We start from the raw sequence: 16955 nt of genomic DNA, 5'->3' as shown, positions 1-16955 counted from the left end.
TCTCCATTTGGTCCCCAGTCTCTCAGTCCCTATATCTCCGCCCATCTTGGTCTCTCTCCCTCCCTCCTCAGTCTCACTCTGTTCCCAAAGAGGGACAGATGGCGGGCAGATGAACTGATGAAACAAAGTAGAAGGGTAGCATCCTAAAAAAATTCAAAGGATGCTGAGACCTGCAAGCTGAGGGAGGACAGAAGGCTGGGAAGGAGAGTCCAGACAGGGTTACCGTCAGGATTGTCCTTGGCTCCCAGCTGTGGGGTGGCATTTGGGGCCTGTTGACCAAATAGGAGTGGCGGGGTGGGGTGGTGGGCAGGAGCTTCATTCCAACAGGAATGTTTCAGGTCCTGGTTCTCAGTCCTAGGAGGGGAACTAGATCCCAGGAGAGGGGGAAGGAGGATGAAACCCAAAGAGGTGCACAGGAGCCATGCTTTGGTGCTGAGAGAACCCATCAAGGCCCCAGAAAGGTCATGGTCTAGCCTCTGATTACCTGCCTTGCTAGCCCCCTCACCCTTCCACTGCCTCCTTCCTCTCATGCTCAGAGCAGAGGCTAGGCCAGGGCACTTTACAGCATCCAGAATACTTTTATTGCCAGAATCGAGGTACAGCCTGCTCAGAGCCCCATGTGGGGCCCACCACTCAGGAACAAAGGGAGAGACAGATGCTGGGTATGAATGCAACAGAGAAAATTCCGCTTCACAGAAACCTTGTAGGAGCGAAGCACAGTCCAGCCTGACTGTGGCTTTGGGGCTCCACCCCAGAGGCTAGACCCAAGTCTTGGCCTTTAGGCATTGCCCACTTGGAGACCACCAAGGCAGATCCACATCCTCCATCCCTGCTATCACAGGGAGATCCATGCAGCACCTCTGGAGCAGGAAGAAAACCCCTAGGGGGCCCCTAAGGCCCCTGGCTCTCTCAGGGGCCCACTCAAGTTTCTGGGCAAGTCCCTGCTGACTAAACACCACTGAGCTGCCTGGTGGGGATGGGTGCTGGGCAGAGTGGGCAAGAGTCCTACCTCCTCTCAGTCCTGTGCCAGCCCATGTGAATGCTAGAGAGATCCTGGGCAGTGGCAATGTGGTGGAGGGTCAGCAAGAGGGCAGCTCAGTGTGGCTCTGATTGGCCTTGGCTGCTTCCTTGAGTTCTCTTTCTTCATGAGTACCTAAAGGGCATGGCACCAGGCTCTGCTCTCATTCTTGAACCACAGCCCCAGGGCAAAGGGAGGCAGCATCAATACTGTGGGCAACAGCCCAACCAAGGAGATCAGGGCTCCTGGGACACAGCCCCGAGAACTGGGGGGCCATCTGCTGCCCAGCCCTGAGCTAGGCTGTTCTTAGAAGTAAGGGAGGTAGGAGTGAATGCCCCAGGGCCTGGGAACCATGGATAACATAACAACCCACCCCTGCCTGCAGGGGGAACCGGGCTGCCCCCAGAAAGCCACAGTCACGCTGTGTGAGCAGCTAGGCCACAGCGAAGACAGCAGCTCCAGCCACCCATGGCCAGTAGCAGGCCAACTTGTGGCCAATGTGTGAGAAGGTACACCCTAGGGACCAGGAGCCCAACCTAGGGACCACAGTTCAGTAACATCCCTCACAAGAAAGCTGAGGAGCCAGGCCCTAGTGGGCGAGTGTGAAAAGGCCACAGGGGTAGGAGGAACACAAGGCCCCAGCACTGGGGATTGGGGCCAGGTGCCAGCCAATCCACCTGCGGAGCCAGTCCTGAGGTCACAATTCCACCATCAGCAGCATTCTTTCCAAGGGTCCCTCAAGTAAGTTCAGACTATGTCTTCCTTCCTCATTCCCAGAGAGGAAGGATAAAAAACCCAGCATTTCCCCACTTCACAACCCAAGATCCAGGGCCTTAGATGATCAGTCACAAACTGCTCAACTCATGTGCCATGGTTGCCCCAGAGGCCAGGAGAAGCAGTGGTGGCCAGGCCATCCCAGAGCCCTGCCCAGCATAGGAATCAGGGCCCGAGGAGCACGCGTTTCAGATAGGCCAGGGTAGTGGCGTTGGCCAGCATCGCGATGTGCTCGGTGCCCGGCAGTGCCTGCAATGACACTTTTTGCTCTTGGCGGCCGCGCCAAGCCTGGCACTGCAGGGCGCTCTGCAAGTTCACAGTGCCGTCACCATCACCAAAGCAGATTTTCGGGTCGCGGTCCGGGAAGCTTTCATAGTAGAAGGAGTCTGGCGTAGGGACACCAGTGCCGTAGAGGCAGTGCAGTCGCACGCCAGGTGGCACCATGGCCTCAACCAGCCCCTCCGTGTCCTGCCGCATGAGCCAGCCGTCTTCGAAGCCGATGTCCTGGAAGAAGCGGCGATAGTCCTGCAGCGTGTAGTTGGCTGTGGGTGTGTGCACGAAGACCTTGTTGGGTGACCAGGTGTAGTTGTAGGGCAGCAGCCAGCTGGTGGAGACGGCAGACCGCTGCTGCTCCCGGATCTTCAGGGGCCCAATGACCGGGATCCGGTTGTTGTCTCCTGCGGATAGAGGGCTCCAGTCAGTCTGTGCTCGGGAATGCAAGCCAGCTGGGCAGCATGCTCACCGCCAGGGCCCCTGCCAGCCCCCAGCCGGGGCCTGGCCAGCACTCTGGCATCTCTATGCTGTTAACGCGGTGACAACTCCCCTATTTCCCTGTATTTTTGCTCTATCTAGGAAGCACATGACCAAGATTTGTTTCTTTCCTTTTGCGTTTTGTCACCAGGGATTTAGGCAGCACACGCCCACAGGGTGATTTTATGGTAAAAACAATACCTTCCCCAGAGCACTTATCACGCAGCCTGTGGGTACTGACCTTGTCACAGGTGAATCAGCAGGTGGGCAGCCCAAAGACACAGTCCTCTTAATCTCTTACTACATTGAGCTATGTAAACATTTTTTCCCTTCCTAGGCTCAGACCTACATCCAGCCAGCCCTGGTCTCATCCCACCCACCTGCCTGGCACTGACCTGGGCAGCCAGGCCTGCAGGAGACAGGGCAGGAGGGGAGGCTGCAGACAAAGTGACAGTCTTTCTCACATAGGAATGCCAGCAGCACAAACGCACCCACCAGCCAGTGAGATCGCCAGAGGATGAGCTGGAACTTGGGAACAGGGGCCTCTGCCCAGGACCCACGGCCACCCATCACCCCACCACTGACTGCAGGCCTTCAGCTCTGCCTGCTGGGGCCTGGCTCTAGGAGCCCTCAGAAAAGGGAACCCCTAGCTAAGGTCCACGACTACCACCCGTCCTGTCCCACCCCCACTCCCAGACTGCCAGAGCCTGACAGCAGTCTCCCAGAATCCGAGGCAAAGCTCTAAGGCAGGGGTCCCCAACCCCCGGGCCGCGGACCATTACCAGTCCGCGGCCCGTTAGGAACGGGGCTGCACAGCAGGAGGTGAGCAGTGGGTTAGAGTGACGATTTAGCTACCGCTCCCCATCACTCGCGTTACCGCCTGAACCATCACCCCTCCCAAGCCCCCCGCCCCCTCCGTGGAAAAACTGTCTTCCACAAAACCATTCCCTGGTGCCAAAAAGGTTGGGGACCACCGCTCTAAGGGGACTCATGGGGAAGCTCTGAAAGGGCCAGTACCTGAACTCCACCATGGTAACTTGTCTCAAACTCAGAAGGGCCCACATCTCTCCTTTCAGGTCCAGGCAGGACAGAGTAGGTAGCTGTGATGAGTCCTCACTATAACTGGATTCACTGTCCAGCTAATCCAGGGTCACTACTGGGAGAGGACTGATCACAATGATCATGTGACCAATAAGCAGGTCAGGCAGTGGCAGTCACTTGAGGAAGAAAGCTCATCAAATGCTTGGTACAGCCCCGGCTCACAGCTCCTAAAGTGAGCGGTCATGGGGCTCACATCCAGTCCTAGCAGAGGGAAGAGAGCCCTGGGGCTACAGCTGGTATGTTCTAACAGTTGTGAAAAGGCAGGTGGATTGGGGAGGAACAGGGAAGGAGGTGGTTTTCCCAACTGCCAAGCAAGCAGGCCCAGACAAATCTGCCCCTGCTTCCTCTCTGTGTGGCCCACAGAGGCTCCCCGCTGCCACAGAGGGAGGTGTAACTCATAAACAGGAAACTGTAGCCCAACCTTCCTTCTCTGGGGCGAAGGTGGGGATGAAGAAGTGAGGATGGGGGTAAGAGAGAGGGAGAAGGCTCCTCCAGAAAACTTTGGATCAAACCAAGTTAGGCCAGCCAGGCCCAAGCTGTGTGAGTGTGTGTGTGTGTGTACACATGTGCCCTATGACCAACGGTTATGCCACTCCGTGTACATGTTGTAAGAAACCTACACAGATAACAAGAGTCATCAGCTGGAGAGGTGAATTTAGAAGTAGTGTTATATTCTCTTTTAGAAAGAGATGTTTGGAAAAGAATACAACTCTGGAGAAGGAAGGGTCCTGACCCAAGAGAAGAGACGTGAGGGTGGCCCAGGAGGCCACTGTAGAGGGAAAGAGAGTGTGCCATCTCTGATACCAGCACCCCCCATGCTGGGCCAGGCAGGGTCTTACCTGAGGCCAGGACGCGCAGGGTCTTGGCCACGCCCCCCCAGGGCGGACCCAGTGCCACAAAGGCATGGATATACTTGTCCTTCCAGGCCTGTGGCTGCTGCTGCAGAAAGTAGAGTGTGTACATGTTGCCCATACTGTGGGCAGCCAGCACCACGGGGCCCCCATACAGCTGGTGCATCTCCTCGATCATCTCGCGGAGGGCCAGGAAGTAGGGCCCGTTTTCATCTGCAGGCCAGAGCCAGGCGGGGGTCAGGCAGGAACGGTCCTTGGGCCTGAACCACTGACTGTGTCTCAGGCCAGACCCAGGACTAGGTGGGTGGGGAGTGTGTGAAAATCCAAGTGGAGAGGGTCTGGTTTCCCCTCAATTTCCATGAAGGGAGAAGAAGCTCCTTTTCCCCTCCTCAGCCTCATTATCTCTCCCCAGGGCTCAGAGGCCCAGAAATCCTGGGCTGAGGGTGGGGGAAGGACAGGACAGATTGACCAGGGGTGGGAGCTGTGATGGCTGGGCTGGATGCCAGAGACCCGGGAGTAGGGAAAGGCCCAGGACCTTTGGTGGCTGTGATCTCCTCCTCCCCAACCCCCTCCCCCATGACCTCAGGGAGGAAGTGAGAGCAACCACTTACTTGGAGCTCGGCGCCAGTCATAGGGGGCCCCCCGCACGTCCTCACCTCGTGTGTAGCCCCAGCCCACAAGGTTCTCCACCATGGTGTGGAAATAGGAACCTATAGACATAAATCCATAGGATTAGAGAGAGTACAGTCATTGTCAGCTGCCCACACTACGCCTGCCAAGGAGACTGTGACACCTACAGCCGGGAGATCCCCGAAGGAGTGCTATAGGGCTCTGTGCCCACACTGATCAGAGACGGTTCACAGGCTACCCCCACTCAAACCAACAGGGCTCCTCCCACTCTCGGAGTCCATCAGAACCTCCATCCCCATTCCCTGGGGGCCATGAGGAAGGGCTACACACCCACACTGCTTTTGCTGGGGTCCAGGAACTCCAGTGAGAAGGTCTTCCCAAAGCCAGGGACACGCACATCCACACCATCAGGAAACTGGGTGGTGCGGGACGTTCGGTTGTAGACCAGCCTGCCAGGAGGGGATATTGAGCCAGTGACCCAGAGGTGACACCTAAGTTGGTGTGTCCCAATACTGTCTTGTGTCCTGAGCCATATTCCCTTCCCATCCTCAGGTTTGGTCAGATGTATAGGGCAGACCAAAAAGTAACAAAGCAAATTTGTAAAGCACAGATCAGAGTAACCACATCCAAATGAGGACCCCACCAAGGCTCACTCCAAAGACTGACTCCAGGACCCCTGTCAGGCAATATTCTCTTCTCCTCAATGTCACCCATACTGTCTAATGCAGGTCTTAGATATGGTTGGGAGAGGGATCTGGCTGCCAGGCCTGGCTCTGCCACGAACATCACACTTGACCCCAAAAGGCAGGCAGCCTAACTTCGCAGGCTCCCATTGCTCCATCTCCATGGATCCAGCTCCTGCCACCCACCATAAAACAACACAGGGCAAAGGAGATGATGAATACAACACACAACAGAACCAGACAGAGAAACCCTGAGTACCTGTGGCTGCTGTGTGAGTGGGTGGGCAAGGTCTGGAGACATGATGGGGACAGGGTGGTGGAAGACAGGAGGAAAGCCTTGTGCCAGGCCAGGAACCCTGCTCTGGCCTCCCTTGATACTAAGGAGGCAAATGTGTCTGAGAAAACACAGGCTAGACCTGCAGTCCCCAGTGGTCCTGAGTCCCACCCACCCTTAAAGATCAGCCACAGAAAGCTGACAAGATACCCAACACTGGCCCAAATAAAAGTCCTGGGGACCCACTCTCTCTGCAATCTGTAGATTATCCCAATGGCCACTCAGCAAAGTTCTAGAAAGCCAAAGCACTCTGTGCTGGATGCAAGTCTAAACAGGTCAGAGGCCCAACAAAGGTAGATAAGCCCCTCTCAGTATCAGCCTGTACCTCCAACTGGCAGTACCTGAGACCATGCTTCTGCAACAAAAATAGAAATGCGGATCAACATCCCAGAAATAACCCTGATCGCACAAGGAGGAGGAAGGAGTCAACAAAGCAGGTGTCATAAACAACAGGGAAAGGCAGGGTGCCCAGAGAACCAGCTAGAACCAGCTAGTGTGTCTCCAGGGGAAAAAACAATCTTCATTTGAAAGACTCCATTCAGCTCAAATATTTATTGAAAACCAATTGTGTTTCTGGTCCTACAGCTTTAAAGATAAAAGAGACACAGTCCCTGCCTTCAGGGAGCTCAGGGTGGGCAGGAACCGTAGTTCAGAGGCACACAACTCTGGGTTCAAATTCTAGTTTGTCACTTATTAGCTGAGTGACCCTAAGCAATTTTGTAACCTCTTTGAGCTTCCAGATTTCCTCATCTGTAAAACAGGTCTAAAAACAGCACTTGTTTCACCGGATTGCTGTAAGACTCAATGAAAGAAAGTATGTAAAATGTATAGTGTTTGCATTCAATAAGCAGTAATTCTGATTACATGATTATCTTATTATGGAAGAAATATCCTAGGAAACAATGTTTGGCAGGCAGGGAATGCAGGTTAGAGGAGCAGGCATGTGGCCGGGGAAAGGGGAGGTTAAGAGCTCTGGAGATGGACTTCCCTAGTGGAGAAGTGGTTAAGAATCCGCCTGCCAATGCAGGAGACACGGATTCAAGCCCTGGGCCGGGAAGACCCCACATGCCGTGGAGCAACTAAGACTGTGCGCCACAACTACTGAGCCTGTGCTCTAGAGCCCATGAGCCACAACTACTGAGCCCATGTGCCACAACTACAGAAGCCCGCGTGCCTAGAGCCTGTGCTCCACAACAAGAGAAGCCACTGCAATGAGAAGCCCACGCACTGCAACGAAGAGTAGCCCCAGCTCACCACACTAGAGAAAGCCCGCGTGCAGCAACAAAGACCCAACACAGCCAAAAATTAAATAAATAAATAAATTTATAAAAAACAAACAAACAAACAAAAAGAGCTCTGGGGAGTGGCAGGGAGACTTCACAAAGGAAGCAGGCTTAGGTTTTAAAGAGTGAATGGGAGGGAGTTTATCAGGCAAAGGGTGTAAAGGGTGATTCCAGGCTGAAAGAACAGCAAGTGGAAAGGAATCCCCAAGCAGCTGGAGGGGGCAGGTGTGGCCAAGTCAGAGGCAAGGGAAAGGGTGGGGGCCAAGGCGAGGCTGTGAATAGGGGCTGGAGCATAGAAACCACAAATAGGGCCTGAGGCACTGGAGAGGGTAGAGACAGGAGCAGCAGGAAAGGGAAGAAAGTTCTGTCTGGGAGAGTGCCAAGGTGGCGTGGACCAGACAGAGGAAATGGGAAGGGAGAGAGGTCAGTGACCCTGAGCCTGAGATAGATGTATCTCTTAAGGCGCAGATGAGATAGAAATGGGCTCTGGAGGCGTCTCTAGACTGGGTCAGCGAGCAGCGCCCCACCTGTGCCCCAGCCCCCACCTGATATTGTCAATCCAGCAGTCAATGATGACAGGCAGCAGCAGTTCCAGGTTCAGCCAGAGTGTGAAGTAGCTGTCTGTCCTCTTGGAGCAGAGGTAGTGCACGACTGTCGGCTTGTCCAGCTTTGCCTCCAGCTGGTTGCCCAAATCACCGGGCACTGAAGGGGGACATAGAGCATGAATGAGACCCTGCGCCTGGCAGGCTGGAAACCCAAAGGCCTTCTACCCACGGCTGTTCCAGGCTGCAGAGTAGGTGATACCTGTGGGGCTCCTAGGCACAAAAGCCTTTCTGTGTTCCCCATTTCTTTGATTACAGGAAACAGGCTTCATTCAGCCTCCATGACCTTCCCTGAGTTCCAACTGGCAGATTCATGCAGTTGCTAATTAGGGAAGGGAGGGGATGCAAGACAAAGGAGAAACAGTCAAAGAGAAACCATAGTGCAGCCTTGGGGCAAGGTCCTGGTTCCCCATCAAGGGATACACACAACAATATCTTTGAGCTGTTCTGCAGATACTGAAACCCGCACCAGATGGGAGAAGTCAGTGGTTAACGGGTTAACGATGGTATGCTGCCCACAAGCAAGCAGACCCCAGGAACGCTGGAACCAGAAGGTTGATGATGTTGACTCCCACTCACCTCACCACCAACCAATCAGAAGAATGTCCATGAGCTGATCACACCCTCTTGAACCATTACTATCAAACTTCTCACTACCCTCTCCAAGTTGGGACACAGAGTTTTGAGGGCATTAGCCCGCTGTGGCCCCCTTTGCCTGGCAAAGCAATAAAGCTATTCCTCTCTACTTCACCCAAAACTCTGTCTCCGAGATTTAATTCAGTGTTGGGGTACAGACGGTGGTTTTGGCTTCATAGGCAGGGTCTTGTATACTCTGAAAGAAGGATTGGGAAACAGGACAGAGCACTGGGCCACTTAACCAGTCAAAAATAAATGCAAAGAAGGCACTCCAGGATAGGCTCTGGAGGGGGGCAACGAACAGAAACAACTGAGAGAAGCAGGCACCTGCCAGCCTACTGAGGTCCTCAGGGCTTGCTAAAGGCCAGAGCCCAGAAGCTAAACCCTGCTAAAGGTTCCAGAGTGCACCCCACCTGGAGGGCCCTAGCATCTTGGCACACCTGTGTTGGAAATGGCTCTCTTGAAGCAACATACCATTCCAGCCACAGCCCAATGGGGGTGGGTGTGACCAGGCTCCAAGGATGACTTCACTCTACTTATTCAGTCTATACAGAGCCCTGGGGCCCTTGTGACACTCAAACCCATCCCCCGCTCCCCCCTTGCTTCACTGCCTAACATTCAAGGCCCTTCACAGTCCATTTACTCCCAGTGACTTTTCAGGCCTCACCTGCTCCCGCATGCCATTCTCTTGACACCTTCCAAACCCCATTTAGGATCCAGTGTTTGGCTCTCGAGGGCATTCACTGGCCTCCAGCTGTGAACACAGCCCTGCAGAGGGCACGCCCTCCTTGTGCACCATCCCACTGTGTCCTCAGGGCAGCCATGGGAGGGAGGTGTGGCACCTGCATTCACCTCCCTTCATGATGTGGTGCAGAAGTGGGGAGTCCCCAGCATGACAGCCTCTAGATGAGATGCTTGTGGACTAGACAGGGCAGTGAAGAAACCTTGGTCACTGTTTCCACCAGAGAGGAAATAGCTGAAAGAGGAAGTCACCGGATCTGCTTTGCCTGGCCAGGCTGTGTGGCCTCTAAAAATACCAATGGTCACTTCCTCGGTCCCTCTGTGCCTAGAACTAGATAAGAGCCATCCACATGCCTTTCACCTCAAGTAACACTGGGAAGAATATCCTTATTATGCCTACTTTACAGATAAGGAGACTGAGGCTGGGAGAGGTGGAAATAGCTTGCTATAGTCCCTTCCCCCACCCAGGGCCTTCAGTATCCCTTCTCTGGCCTCTGCTTCCTCTACCACCAATTTGAGTCCCACCCACAGAGACTGGTCACCCTTGGATGCTGATCCTCTGATGGCCAAGATTAGGTCCCTGCTCTCTGCCCAGGAACAGCTTGTCTGCTGCCCACCATGGGGTTTCCCAGGATTAATGCCAATAGCCTCACTCTCTGAGAAGCTGGGCAGGTTACGATTCCAGTTGCTCAGTGCCTCTAGGTACAACCTGAGGCTCCTCTGCTGTGACCTAGGACAACTAAGAACTAAATGAATTAATGAGTGCATTTAGCACCAATACAGGTGAAAAGGTCTAGGACCAGTCCGGTCAGAGACCACACACTTCCCAATGCCACACCCTTTATACTCAGTACTCCTTAGGTCCACACAAGGCTCCCTGCAGGCCCCCAAGACAAAGTCCAGATGACCCAACCAGTCACGAGCCCTGCACCATCTAGTCCTTCCCCCACTCCATTCCAGAGAGCCTGGACTGCTTAGCTCCCTCCCTCTGATACGTAGTTCCCTCTGCCTGGAACTCTCTCCTGGACTCAGCTCCAGCTGCGTACTCCAGGAAACCTTCCCTGACTCGGTCAGTGGATTCTCTGTGCCTGCCCAGCACAGACCTCACCTCTGGGAATCGTCCTGCAAGCTTAGGGAAGGCAAGGCCAAATCTGCCCAAACTCCATGGTGAACCTGGGCCCAGCATTCCCCGGGAGCATTTCCTGGCCCAGAGCTCCTGGTGGAGGACCCCTGGGATCACACTACCTGCCAACCCTACCCTTCTGTGATCTGCATCATCCCCATTAAAATACTCCCAGCAGAAAGAGCATGGGGGTCATGCTGCAGCAGACTCAGTATGTAATGTATACCTCAGCATGCCTCTGCTTTTAGGAGCCCTGGATGGCCACCAACACACTAGCTCTTCGTGGGAGTGATGGCCTGAATGAGGCACCCAAAGACCCCAAGACAGAGGTCTCATCCCTGCCACACCCACCACAAGGAAATACTACTGGCTCCTGTACAGTTGCCTGGGCCAGCAGCAAGGAGGAGGTAGACAGGGGAGGTTGCCTAGCCCCAACATAGCGTAGTCCAAGTAGGTCTGGCAGGAGTAAGGGTACAGTATGACATCTGTTCATAGCCATTGTCTCAACCCCTCCCTCTATCTATAGCCATCCTCAGATTCCCTTGGGCCTCCTCCCTCAAGCCCAATGCCACATATTTGATAAGTTAGGGGAAAGCCCTGGTGGCAGGTTAGGAGAGCAATCCTTCCCCAGAGAGCTCCCTTTCAGTAATGCCCTCTGAAACGTGTCGGGCTGGAAGGGTGGAGGGAGACAGCGTCCAAGCCAAGCCCAAGTCAACGCTGAGGCCCCTGGGGGTCAACTCCGAAGCCACCCTACCTCCTACCGGCCCTCAGGAGTGGGGCCAAAGAGCCTCGGTCTTTCCAGCTAAAAAATGGGGATGAGGCGAGGCTTGGGAATGAGATGAACAGGCGTACCGATGCGCAAACGCGTGGTAACCCGCCCACTTACCCCCATATTCTATAGGGTAAGGTGACAAGAGTTTGACCACAACCGAGCCCAGCATAGCAGGAAGTGGACGGGCCAACCCAGGTGACAAGACAATCACACGCTCCCTCACCCCGTGCTTAGAGCAGATGCAGACAGCCCCGCCCGCACCCCATCCAGACGGACGCACGAGCGAATGGACCCACGACTGGACGCGCGCCTCACCCAGCACCACCGGTGGCGGACGTCCAGCCGGGAGCGCCGCATCTGTGAGCATCAGGAGTAACAGGAGGGCACTCGGGAGCAGGGCGGCGCGGTAAGGGCAGAGGCGGAGGCCCATGGCAGTGACCGCAGCTCCAAGTCCGAGGTGCGGATTCAGCTCTGCGGTCTCGTGCCTAGGCCCGGGCGGCGGCGACGCGCTTAACCCCGCCGCTTGCAGCCTTCACAGCGGCCGGGCCAATCAGGATCCGCCTCCTGAAAACGGCCTGCCAATAGGAACTCTCCTTCCCAGTCGGAGCTCGCCGCCCAGCCCCTACTCATCCCTGGCCAACTCCCTTAACCGCGCTGCACGCCGAGCGCATCGATCTATCAAGGCTCAGCCTGGCTTTCGCGCACGCTCTCAGCTGATCAGACCCAGCTCGCGTCTGCTGGGTACCCAGCCCAGCCCTCGGTACCCTGAGTCCACGCAGCGCAGCCCTCATCCCCGATTCCTGGCGCCTCCTTGACGAGGGATCTAGAATGCGCCGGGCCGAATGGGAATTCAGGGTCCAGTGCTCGCCGCTACTGAACTACCCGGGTCAAAGCAAGAGGAAGAAGGGGAGAAGTGAGTCCCAAGCTGTTCTTGAGCCTAAGGAGACTGACCAGGACCTTTGGGCAACTCCCAAGTCGGTTCTTTGCACCCTGCCCCGAGGGCATCTGGGTTCAAGCTACACTGGCCCAGGGGCCACCTGCTGTCTGCCCGGGAAAGGGTCAGGTCAGCGTGTTTCGCTTCCCAGTGAGAGTTCAGTCCGCCTGTTTCAGGGTCTGGAGTGTAGAATCACCCCCCGCCCCCCCCCGACTAAACTGTTTGCTCGCCGGGTTAAGAGAGGGCTTGAGCCTCAATCCTGCGCCAGCCCATCGGTTAGTTCCCCTGAAGACCGGAAGGGGTGTTGGGACCTCATGTGCCCCTACCACTCCCACCCCACGCGAACCGGATATACAGAGAGGACACAGACTTTCTGTGCATGGAATCGGGGGCGAATAGAGTGGGCAAAGATTTGACGACCAGTAATATTCTGGTACCATGTGTCATTCTGGAATGGGGTGACCAGCATGTTTGGAGACTGGAGGTCTTGATCCTTCACACACCCCCTCCTGAGAGCCAGTCAATACCCTGGTCATCCCTGGCTGGTCCCAAGACCTCTGTCCTGCCCCTTCCTCCCTCCCTCCCTCCCTCCCTTCCTTTTTTCCTCTTGGTCAATGGCTGACCCTTTCCAGCCTCTCTGCAGTGACCCTCAATGAATCTACTCACCATCTTGGCCTGCCCCTCCTATATTCTTTTAGTGAAACACATTCGTGGTTGGAATACCCTCCTCTCTTAAGGTCCAACTATCTCCCACCTCAGACCCTGGCCCAGTGACCCCCTTTCAAAACCCCTGCCTCCCTCACCTCCATCCCAGGCCCCAGCAGAGGGGCTGCTAAGGACCAATCTGGTGCAGGCCCAGTATGGGAGACCACAGAGACCCTTCTGCCAGGGCTAGGGACAGGCAGGAGTCCAGAGCCAAGGGTTACGTGGGGGTAGGGTATGGATCAGGACAGCTTGGGCTGCCTTGGACTCTGGCCACAGTCTGAATGTCTTGTCAGCCCTGCAGCCTCAGATGCCCATGGGCTCCTCAAAGTGTGGCCCTGTTTTTGGGAGCAGTTCCCTGTTGCCCCACTCCCATAGGCCCTGAAGATGATAGGACCATGGCCATTGGGGCAGTGGGTGCCAAGGTCTGGTCAGTAATAACCAGTGCTGGCACTATGGAGAGGGGTCAGAGGGTGAGGTTCCCTCATTTTCACCATGACCCCATCATTCACATGATCCCCTGGGCTGCAGACCCTGGGTCATCCTGGACTCAAGATACCTCCTTGAGTCTCAGACCCACAACTAGGTGGTCACCAAGTTCTGCCAGCTCTACCCTCCCAAAGCCACATTACCCTCATCTCCATACCAGCCTCCTTACTGATGTCCTAATTTATGCCCTTATTCCTGTGGCATGAAACATGAAATCAGGCCCCATCACTGTCCACCTAACCCCATTTATGACCCTCTCATTGCATGCATCATATGCATCTCACTCACAGTGAGTGAGGACCCTGGCGGGTATTCTGGTTTCCCCCAACTTCTACTCTCCCTCTTCCCCAACTCTCTCATCTCCAGCCTCAATGGCTTCCTTGCTGCCTAGAACAGGACATCCTTATTCTCCCTCAGGACTTCTGTACTTGTTGCACTGGGACCACTTTGCAGACCCCACTTTTGGGGACCCAACTGATTTAGGTCTCAGCCCAGACATGACCACTGGCTTTGAAGCAGCTCCTGCCTAGCTCCCATTAGAATATAATTGCTGGAAGAGCAAGCTCCTCATTTGTTCTCCTCGGTTACCACCTGTATAATCCCTGGCACACAGCAGGTGCTTAATATATGTTGAATCAATGAGTGATAAACCCCCTTCTCTATAACCCTCCCCCTTTCCAAGATAGGGTCCTGGTGCCTGTCAGACCTAGAGAAGAAGATAAGGGACTGAGAGGTCCACAGGTTGGATGTGAATTCTGGGAAAGAGGGAGAGTGTTCCTGAGGAGCAGAACATTCTGAGCAAAGGCTAGAGGTGGGACTGAGGAGCCAGGCCAGTTGTGGTATCTTCCTCAGGTGAGAATCCAGCCAACAGCCTCTGCTCTCCTCTGTAACTGGGCCCTCTGCAACCACCCCTCCCTCGCCCAAGCTCCAAGCTTCCCTACCTGAACCAGGTGGGTGGCTGGGCTTGGGGCAACCCAATCAACACCAGGGCTTCTAAGCTGGTGTGGTAGCCAGAGCTAAGTCTATTTGGAGGCAAATGATTCTCCCTAAAGCTCAGAGCTCAGCAGCCTCCTATTCCTCTGCTGCCAGAGCCTCCCTAGAGTCATGAGAGGCCAACACTGACCCAATCATGACAGAACCCTGGGGCAAGGGGCCCAGAACAGGGCCTCTAACCTGGTCTAGGCATCAAGGAAGGCTGCCTGGAAGAATTATTAGAGATGGGTCTTGATGGATAAGTAGGAGTGTGCCAGGAAAACAAAGGGATGATTAGGTAGGTGGGTTTTCCAGGCAGGGAGCTTAGCATGTGCAGCAGTCTGTAGACCAGAAGAATCACAGCAGTGTAGAGCACAGTGGTGGGTGAAAGTGGAACAGAGCAGTTTGAGGGCCCTGAACACCAAGCTTAAAATCCTGGCCTATGTCCAGAGAGCCAGGAGCCTCGAAGACTCTCAAGCGGGAGACAAGTGGCCTGGGGGGCGGTGTCAAGGGCTTCCCCTTTCACCTGGGGCGTCCTCCGGTCGAGCCTTCCAGTGCCAGCTCCTCCCTGCCCCGCAACACCTGGTTCCGTCTACAGAGTCAGGGCGCCCTCTGGTGGGTACTCAGAGGCTATTCGGCGGCAAAGGCGCGGAGATGCGAACCCCAGGGGAACCTAGTGCGCTTGCTACTCTGGAGGCCTGGGAGGTAAGGAAGGGTCGCAGCTGGCCCAGCTGGGGGCCGTTGGCCGCTGAGCGTGGGGATGGGTCCGGGCCGGCGAGTGTGGATCGCCAAGCAAGCACCCAGTGTCGAATCCTCTTCGACAGCGGAATATTTCCCAGGAGGGAGCGAGGAGGTTGTTTTACACCATTCTTACACGCCCTGGAGGCCCACGAGAAGAGCCACACTCCCCTGGTGAGGAACCCCTCCCTGTATCTGCCCAGACTTTCACGTACCTGCGGCTGGAGCGCCGGCTGCCTTAGTGGCAGGCTTCCAAGGGCTGAAGTGAGGATGGGAGTCCACTAGCTTGCGGGCAGGCTCGCTGGACCAAGTTCCTTTTTCCCAGGTACCCGGAGTACGGTTTGGGAAAGGACTCTGGGTGTGCCGTTGGAGCCTCGCTGATTCCTCTCGCGTACCATACCTCCGATTCATTCATTCGTGATTCGTGAACACTAGCTAGTAGCGGTGTGGGGCTGGGGGACATTCATCAGTGAAATACAGAAATCTCAAACTACAGTGGGGACCCCTGCTAAGGAGGGATGTGCCTTGAGAGGGGAAAATTTGGAGGGAGGCCAGAGGTTAACTAGGGCAAGGGTGTGTTGGGAGGGGAGGAAAGGGCACAGATGACACTCTAGTGCAAAGGCCCTGTGGCCCCAGGGAAGGTTACTTTTCATGGATATGGGAAGAGAGCTTAGTCAACCATTCATTCATTCTTGAGCTACTACTATGTGCCTGGCAGGCCCAGTGATAGGCTCTGGGATTGAGCCTTTCCTCCAGGATCTGATATTCTCGCGGGTGGGTGGATGGTGGGGTAGGGAGACAATAAACGATTTATCTTGTTAGTAGCTGGTTTAGTGCTGGCAGAAAGGAGACATGAGAGCCGGCTGGGGGACAGGAGTGCGGGTTGTTTAGTATTAATGGTGTGATCTGGGAGGACCCATCTGAAGATGAGTAAGGGAGCTCAGCAAAGCAGGAGGCCTAACGTTGTTTTAACGAATTTAGTTTTTCAAGAGTCCAAACATCGGGAATTGTCATGTAGGTGGAGGCGGTCGGACAGGTGCACGGGAGTTTTGGGGGAGCCGCCCCACGCTTGGGGTTACTACCCCGCAGGGACCTGTACACGCATGAATGCCTCTCCAATGGGAATGCGCTCAGGACGGCACCTCGAGGGGGAGGCTTCCCCGGGAACCCGGCTTTGAGACCCGCGCTGAAGGAAGAATAGGGAAGGGCCCAGCGCGAAGGTCTAAAGGTTGAATGGATGGGGGCGCCAGGAAGGGTGGGATTTAGATCAGGTAGCGCCGGGATGGCCCGGGGCTCTGTCGTCTAGGAGCAGAGCCCAGTCTGGAGCCTGACAAGGGGCAATGCACGCCAGGGAAGTTTTAGGAGAGGCTGGGGTGCTGTTGGGGTGAAGTGCAATTAGTTGCAAGGGCGTGGCCGGGAGGAAGGCCCGATTTAGCCTGGCGCACGCGAGCTCCTGGCTGGGTGGGGGAAGGGCCTTACCTCGCAGTTGCGCCCCGCCCACCGAACAAATATTTGACATTCCAGGCTTATCTAGAGGAGGGTGGTACCCGAAGAGCGTATTTCCTCCTCCCCCCGGGCCTGATTGGCTTAGCGCCTCCGGGGGTGGGGTCAAGCGGGTTGGCAGTAGGGTGGCTGTCTTACCAAGGGCAGGGGAGCGTGGACATTCGCCTACACCGCAAGGGGAAGCGCTGGTCGCCCGAAACCGCTGGAAAACCAGTCTACTTCCCTCTCCCTTCCAGCCGCCGTGTCCCGGGCGCCCTCAGTCTGTTTATCCGCCAAATGGGGACGCGGTGCAGTTTGAATTAGTGGGCAAGGCCTCGGA

The 16955-nt window shown here is 55.5% G+C and overlaps 1 protein-coding gene across 4 annotated transcripts; it reads right to left on the bottom strand.

Annotated features, from left to right (window-relative positions):
* Positions 1-558: 558 nt before the first annotated feature.
* PLA2G15 (phospholipase A2 group XV) lies at positions 559-16884 on the bottom strand. Of its 4 annotated transcripts, none has more exons than XM_059904594.1 (6): positions 16775-16884; positions 7970-8126; positions 5455-5573; positions 5106-5204; positions 4483-4707; positions 559-2469 (listed from the first exon to the last, which is right to left on the bottom strand). In XM_059904594.1, the coding sequence occupies exons 4-6, from the start codon at positions 5185-5187 to the stop codon at positions 1958-1960; spliced, it is 819 nt and encodes a 272-aa protein (XP_059760577.1). In that variant the 5' UTR covers positions 5188-5204; positions 5455-5573; positions 7970-8126; positions 16775-16884; the 3' UTR covers positions 559-1957. The 4 variants fall into 4 exon arrangements, with proteins under 4 accessions (XP_059760577.1, XP_059760574.1, XP_059760575.1 ...); XM_059904591.1 differs by lacking the exon at positions 16775-16884 and adding an exon at positions 11614-11901; XM_059904592.1 differs by lacking the exon at positions 16775-16884 and adding an exon at positions 8229-9246.
* Between the last annotated feature and the right edge of the window lie 71 nt (positions 16885-16955).

The sequence above is a fragment of the Balaenoptera ricei genome, chromosome 19 (assembly GCF_028023285.1).
Source record: "Balaenoptera ricei isolate mBalRic1 chromosome 19, mBalRic1.hap2, whole genome shotgun sequence".
NCBI classification, from domain to species: Eukaryota; Metazoa; Chordata; class Mammalia; order Artiodactyla; family Balaenopteridae; genus Balaenoptera; species Balaenoptera ricei.
Note: the sequence above shows the minus strand (reverse complement) of the source record. Positions and strands in the feature narration are given on the sequence as shown.